Genomic DNA, 7,900 nt, shown 5'->3' with positions numbered 1-7,900 from the left:
TATATATAATGTTTATATGTAATATATAATATATACTAAGCACATATATTATATATTTACATACAATATCTAAATTTTGGTATGTATCATTATAGAATTTAATTTTGTAAATATAAATTTTTATGAACTGGGGTCATATTTACATATACATATTAAAGTGTGAGGTTGGTGTTTCCTTTTAAATAAATACATCTTTGTTTTATTGGCTGCATATTATTCTTTTTTTTTTTTTTTTACAAAAAATGTACTTCTCATTTACCACCGAAGCTTCTCCAGATATTTTTAAGGAACAACTCCTGAAGGGAGCATTGCAGCGTAATCCATCTTCAGGTTTGGGGATGATACAGACAGACCTGGGTTCGAGTGCCAGCTGGGCACGGGCTAGCTCTGAGCCCTTCCTCACTGCACATTTGTGCAAGTGTTTCTATAGAACAAAACCCTCAAAATAGAACCACTTAGTCAATGGACTCTGAGAAACAAACTGAGGGCTTCAGAGGGGAGGGGGGTGGGGGAATGGGATAGACTGGTGATGGGTAGTAAGGAGGGCACGTATAGNGTATAGCATGGTGCACTGGGTGTTATACGCAACTAATGAATCCGAACTTTACATCAGAAACCAGGGATGTACTGTATGGTGACTAACATAATATAATAATATAAAAAAAAAAAAGAACCACTTAGTCAAAGAGTGACCCCTTTCAATGGTAACTGTAATCAATATTGCCAAATGGCCCCCCTCCCAAATTATCTCACTGTTTCTATACGTCCAACCATAACATATAGAAAGGATATTAAATTTTACTAACCTCCCCTCGTACTACCTTTAGCACACTGAACAATTTAAACTCCAACAAATATGACGTGAAATAAATTTGGCATTCCTTGACAACGAAATGTCTTTTTTCATGACACAATTTCCTCCTTCTTGTTGATTATAGAAGGTGAATGTAGGATCATTTAAATTGTCTGTAACTCTCTTGCCAAATCTGTTTTTCTCCCCCAACTCTCATCTTTGAATTATGAGTTTCAACTTTCCAGCACCCGAGCTGCAAACAATAAATAATAACGAAAGGGGATTCAGCTCTAACTCCTTCTCTTTTCACCCTCCTGGGCCAACCCGCAAGGGAGCCATCATCCTCGTCTCCTTTCCTTTCCCACTGATGCCTGCCCCCTTTAGGTTCTCATCCTCTCTGGCTAGACTAGTAGACTTTCTTCCAACTTGTTTTCAGTCCACTGACATTTTCTGCCTTGCTGCCAGTTTTGTCTTGCTCTTTTCCACGAGCCTTTAAGGCCCTCCGAGAGAGAGGGGGCTGCCGCTCTGTCTTTGACTCCTCCCTGCCGAGCCCTGCCAGGTGCAAAGCAAATGTTCAGTACTTGTTGAATGGAACTAACCATTTGTTATTATGCCACTTTGTTATTCTAAAAATTCAGTGCGACCCAATTGCTTATCAAATGGAGGCAAGCTAAAGGGTTGGACTTGCTTTAATAGGCAAGCTTCAACCTCCCTTTTTGACCGTTTTCATACTTACCCTGCTTTAGACAAAGAACTCATTATTTTGCAAATATGCCTCTCTCATTCTTACCCTGGTGCCTTTGCTCACATGTTTTTTTTTTCTGCCTGGAAGGTGCTTTGTCCTCATTTCCTCAAATCCAGTCTCTTCTTCCACAGCCACTGCAGATGCCTTTCCTTTGTGAAGCCTTCTGTGTTCTCAGGAGTTAGATATTTCTTTGGTCTCTAGGCCTGAAATCTTTCTCGTGCTCCCAGTCATGCTGTATTATTTGTTTCATGGGTACAAACCAGTCTGATCATCCCAACACACTCTAAACTTTGTAGGAAAAGGCTTCCTCTTCTTTATGTCGTCACAATACTGAGCTCATGGCTTTACACATGATAATGGCTCAACAGAACGGTTGCCGTGGAAGGGTCAATTCAATGAGTAAAATTACCGTAAAGTAGTCCATTAATTCACCTCCTTAGATGTAGACAGATTATTCTGAATAGATACCTATCTCTTACTCTGAAAATTCTCAATATGTTAATAAATATTTTATTAAGTATGAATGACTATTAATAAAGTGTGTTCTGTTGCGTACCGTATATTTCTACGTGAACATGATACCTAGAAATATCAAATTATATCATGGAATATAAAAGCTTTTTTTCAGAAGCCAGACATTGGTTTTGTTGTCCTTTCGGTGGCAAATATCACAGACTTTGTATTCAAAATAATGTTCTGTATTACTTTCCCCCTTACAAAGCTTTTGAGAAATAATTTAACAATTCCATGATTGTTTGTAGCAACAATGAATTGATTTTGAAAGCTTACTTTTTAAATAAAAATTGACCTTTATCAAGCATTCCTTGAGGGCCCATCATTGATTAACTTCTTGGCAGGTTATTAAGACTTATTCTTCCATACTGTATTAATGACGCTTTATATTGGCATGGAACTCTAACCAATGTGTCCTTTCTGCAAAGGTACATCTACGTTGCTGATATACTGGCTCACGAAATTCATGTTTTGGAAAAGCACCCTAATATGAATTTAACTCAATTGAAGGTAAAATACTGATTTTCATATATAAAGGAGACATTAACCTATTATGCTTTGTAATTTTGTGGTTACACTGTATTATAACAGTACTTCACCTTAGAACAGAATATGATGCCAGGGTTGCTATTCTGGGTTTTTAAATATTACCTCCCTACAACAGGCCAAGCCTCCTGTCCCCAGCAATCACAAGGACTGACTGATTACATGCAGCAGAGGGTTGGGAGTGATATCGGCATCAGATTTAGAGCCCATTCCATGAAGTACTGATGGGACCCAATGAATTCCAATAAGAATTTTCACAATTGAAAAGACTAATAGATGAATTCTGAAATGAAGATTTATGCACATTGTCAGCTCTTTCAATAATAAATGAAGGTAGAAATTGGGTTCCACACCATTATTATTTTCTTCCTGCTTGACAACACATATTTTAGATTGATTAAGATTTTCCTATTTGGCTTTGAATGAGTTCCTTGAGCTAACTGATCATTGTGCATCTTTTAAAGGAAAAGGAGTTCATTTTTTAGATTGATCATCACCCTAACTTTCTTAATTTCAGGGAGGATGAAAAGTGGCTCTAAACCAGTTTATTAAATTTAGTTTGAGCCTTATTGGTGTTAAAAGGGTGGACGCAGGGAGCTGTGTATAATTTTCCCACATGTAGAGAGGCAAGAAAGGTTAGCCCTAAATTATTTAATCAAGTTTCTCAAGTCATTTAGATATTGACATTTTTTCCTCTGGAAGGTACTCAAGTTGGATACGCTGGTGGACAATTTATCTATCGATCCTTCCTCGGGGGACATCTTGGTAGGCTGTCATCCTAATGGCCAGAAGCTCTTCATTTATGACCCGAACAATCCTCCGTCATCAGAGGTTTTTCTGTTCTTTTAAACCTTAATTTTTCAACTTTAATTATTCAAGTCCTTTTGAACTAATAATAGAGTGAACTGTCACAGGGATAGTTTGTTTAGTCATTTTAAACCAATATTACAATAAGCTTATGCAGTGATTTTGTAAGTGCTTTAAGCCAATAATTGGCAGAATTTCACTTATTCAAATACTTCTGGAAAGATAATCTTTTGATGTATTAAATTATGGTGGAAACTAGTCAAAAAGGCATTTTCTATAAAGACATGTACCCTCCTCATGTGGTAGACTGGCAATGTTTTTAAATACCTGGCTTATTGTCAGCTCCCCACATGACATGACTTCTGTTCATGCTAGCGTAGTGTGGAAGTATTTCCATCAATGCTCAATTACTATAATAACCCGAAATCCTGTGTTGGCATACAGTAGCTAGATGGTTTAAGAAAGTACTTTCTTTGAAGGCTTAAAAAAGTACTTTCATTTTAACATTAAAAAGATTGGTAACTGCTGTTTTCAACAGCATGTCCTCTTAATCATTGTGTCGTTGTGGGAGACAGGGATTATTGGTGATTGAGTGACATGGGTATATGGTGGTCCGGTATTAATCTTTTGTATCCCCTCAATAGGTTCTCCGCATCCAGAACATTCTATCTGAGAAGCCTACTGTGACTACAGTTTATGCCAACAACGGATCTGTTCTCCAGGGAAGTTCTGTAGCCTCAGTATATGATAGGAAGCTGCTCATAGGCACTTTATATCACAGAGCCCTGTATTGTGAACTCTGAATTGTACTTTTGGTATGCAAGTGTGCTAACTTCTTTTAACACTTACTTTTCTATGAATTGCTAACTGTTTGGGAATTTAACCGGCGAAATGGGCCCAGAAATGTATGACCTGTATAGTTAATTTTATTTCGGTAAGGAAAGGCCCCTTCAGTTCTGATAGCACTTTTAACACAGAAGGGAAAGGGACAGTTTTTAAAAATGTGGAGTGAAGGAGAGAGGAGACAGCTGCTTCCGGTAAAGTGGATTTTCACTGAACAAAGGAAACCTCGTCTCTGCCTTCCAATGGCCAGAGCACACATTCCACCGAAACAGGGTAGACTGTATTTCCTGAAAATACAAATGACCTCAGCTCCAACAGGGTGACCACTGTGAGTGTTCAGAACTACTGATAGGTGACATTCGGATGTTTTGTACTTACATCTTTGTTTACTGTTAATGCGTTGGAGTTCTATTAAAAGCTAACTAAAATCCGAATTTGGCCTGTCGCTTCATTCTTAAGGCATGTCCTCAGGAGGGGAATGGGAAAGTGGCTCCTTCCTCGTGGGGTTTTCGTTGGGATAGGCAGGCATGGCAGCCTTAATTTCTTTCACTGAAAGCTGAATGTAAATGAGCTCTTTATTGGAATAAAACAGAACAAAGCATCAACTAAATATAACAACTCCAATTCTCAGTGTGTATGGAGCTCTCCCTCCGCTCTCTTCCTTAATGGCAGCCCACCTCACCTACAAAGAGGAGATAAAGGGTTGGAGCCAGCAGGTCATGCCACCACCCTATTGAACACAACCATGAACTTCACTGGGAGAGATGAAGTCAGCTGTCCGGGGCCGCATGGTTAGTCCTAGCAATGCTGGGGTCAGGGCCAAGGGTGTCTGCTTCCCATAGGAGAGTTCTTTCCTCTCATTAAACGTCCTGTAAAATCAGCATAAGCCCTGCAGAGAGACTTGCGTGTGTTCCTATCCTTTGTAACTTACCAAGGCACTTTGCTTCTCATACTTCTTTTTTTCCCATTTTCAGCATCATTATCATGACAATATTTGCCAGTTCCTTAAATTGCCAAGTAATGCATTAAAAATGGCACCTTCATTACCTCATGGAATCCTAAGTACAGTCCTGAGGGAGTACGTATTGATATTACATAACTGTTAACATTTCACAGATGTTCGAGGTCACACACCTAGTGAGGGGGGGCTCTGCCTCTAGTTCCGATGCCACACAGGCTGGAAGGTCACCCACGGGAAGGCACTGCCATGCAGCTAATGAGGATCTCTTATTTACTTTTGCCTATTGTAGAGTTTCTTCTGTTTTTTTAGGTATCAGTTTGAGTTCTGGTTTTCAATGAATCTTTTAGTAACTTTTAAATGTAAACTGCAGAACGGTTCTTAACCTTGGCCACTGTCTCCTTGACCTGTGATTTTATTTACATTTTAAAATGGTCTCTGACTAATGTATATTGAAACTGTTTCATGGTAAAATAATTCCTGTTTTTTGCCGTTTTCATTATCCATAGAAAAAAATATAAGTCACAGACAAATAAAGCAAGATTAAATATTGTAAACCAGAGATCCAAAACCAAGAGGCATATTAGATTTTAGATGATAATAGTGACTATCTAAAAACCTACATTCATGAAAAGTAGCAGAATACAATAGGTATAAAATTAACTTGTTTTCTGTTGTATTTATTAGAAATTTTATTTTAACAAAAGTAAATATAATTTTTAGGAGCTCATCTATTATTTATCTTAGAAATACAAAAAAAATTTTAAAATACACTCTGATTTTGGCCTCTATGGATCAGGGATTTTGTTTTGTCTAAGCATAAAGACTGCATTTATATATGGTGATCTTATTGTGATCAAATACTGAGTTTAACAGTTTGGTTGGTTATTAAGTCAAGTACTCAAAAGGACTCAAACTGCAATTGGGATATGTCACCACTAGGTGGATACAGGTCCCGCAGGAGTGTGAGTGTTTTCTTGCTTTTTAACCTGGCGTCCTGTTCAGTGACAATAGGTTTATCTGACTATCCTTTTGGTTTTTCACAAAACCTCAGCTCTTTTCCAACAGCTAAATGTGAACATGAATTCCTAATACATGGAACAAGGAAAATTTAAGCTGTACTACAGTATTTTTTTCTCATTTTGTATATGGATTAATTATTAATAATAACTACTCTAAGGCTGAACCTTCCTCTAAACTCATTTTGATTTGCTCAGTTGGAATCAGGAAATAAGTTGGAGAAACCTACTTTCCCCCCTGCCACACACAACTTTTGAAAAGTGTAAAGTGGAGAAAAGTTAAAAGAGTAGTTCAGTGACCTAATGTATATCCTTCACCTATATTCACAAATCACCATTTTGCCACATTTGCTTTGTCTTTCCAAGTTTAGAAGCTTGCGTTTTGGGGAAAATCTATTTGAAAGCCAGTTGGGGATATCATAAACCCTCACCTCTGCATGTCTTAGCTTGCAGCCTCTCAATACAAGACCATTCTCCTACATAACCACTGCGTAATCCTAACACCTAAGAGCATTAGTGATGCACTTGTCATGCCACCTGATTCTTGATCCAAATTCAAAATTCCTTTAATAGTTGCTTATCCATACATAATCCAAATGCCTTTAACAGTTGCTTTCCCTCCCAAGCCCACCCCCGATCTAGGATCCAGTCAAGCTTCTCAGTAGCTTGTTGCGTCTCTTCACTGCCTTTTAATCTGGAACAGTTGCTCTGTCGTTTGTTTGTTTGTTTCTTCATGACACCTTTTTTCAGGGCCAGCAGATCTTATGGAATGCCCTGCATTCTGGATTTATGTGGTTGTTTCTCCCTGGGGTTTTTAGCTTAATTCAGTCAGTATCATTTCTTCCTGTAGAGTTCCCGGTAAAATTACTCAAGGCTCTATTAGATTCAGGGTAAGCAATTTTGGCAAGAATATTTAACAAGTGATGTGTTCTTCACATCGCATTGCATCAGAATGTATGGGCATTTGGTTCCACTATTTGTGAGGCTGAATGTGAGTAAGTGATTCAGATGACGACCACCAGATCGACGGGGTTAGTTTTCCCTCCACTTCTAAGTCCATGGGAATGTTCTGTTCCCTAAAACGTTTCCTCTGGTCAGTTGCAGCACCCATTAATGATTCTTGCCTGGAATGATTGTCATAGCGGAGTTGCACAGTGGTGATTTTTCTATCATTTCTAGCACTCGTATTGGTAGGCAGCACTCTGTTAAAGACATTCTCTGCTCTGGTCTCCCATTTGCACTCTTCTGCATTGTCTCCCTTTTTTTCTGGGAATCATTTGCCATCAGATCCCAGAGATACTCTTCATTGCTTGTCACAATTCTGTCTTAATTTCTATCTCTAAAGTCAGGGTAATACTCATTCTGTAGGAATTTAGTTGAATGATCCAATAATTCTTTTGCCTTACTAAAAAACAAGTTCAACTGAGTACATTTTAAAGATCTTATGGGCTTTATTCAATGACTCATGAAGTGGGCAGCATCCCATCCGGCTAATAAAAAGGAGATCTGATGAGCTGTACAAAATGAGAGACTTTTCTAGGCAGAAGGCAGTGGAACAAGGAAGTTATCCTAACAAAGAGATGATTTTTCAGGCAAGGTCACCTTTCTTTGGGCGATGGCAGTTGCCAACCAGGCAGATGACCTCATGGGTGCCAACTGATTAATTCCAGACTGAC

The 7,900-nt window shown here is 38.4% G+C and overlaps 1 protein-coding gene across 2 annotated transcripts in view; it reads left to right on the top strand.

Annotated features, from left to right (window-relative positions):
* The window catches only part of LOC100466658 (serum paraoxonase/arylesterase 2), a 28,287-nt gene extending 23,606 nt beyond the window's left edge, over window positions 1–4,681 (top strand). For both annotated transcript variants that reach the window (XM_034667914.1, XM_034667917.1), the window contains exons 7-9: window positions 2,480–2,561; window positions 3,300–3,428; window positions 4,049–4,681. In XM_034667914.1, the coding sequence (XP_034523805.1) occupies window positions 2,480–2,561; window positions 3,300–3,428; window positions 4,049–4,207 (370 nt within the window). In that variant the 3' untranslated portion in view covers window positions 4,208–4,681. The remainder of the gene's footprint in view (window positions 1–2,479; window positions 2,562–3,299; window positions 3,429–4,048) is intronic.
* Window positions 4,682–7,900: the final 3,219 nt, after the last annotated feature.

This window comes from Ailuropoda melanoleuca, chromosome 1 (genome assembly GCF_002007445.2).
Source record: "Ailuropoda melanoleuca isolate Jingjing chromosome 1, ASM200744v2, whole genome shotgun sequence".
In the NCBI taxonomy this organism is placed as follows: domain Eukaryota; kingdom Metazoa; phylum Chordata; class Mammalia; order Carnivora; family Ursidae; genus Ailuropoda; species Ailuropoda melanoleuca.
The sequence above is the reverse complement of the archived record's forward strand: the minus strand, read 5'-3'. Positions and strand labels throughout refer to the sequence as shown.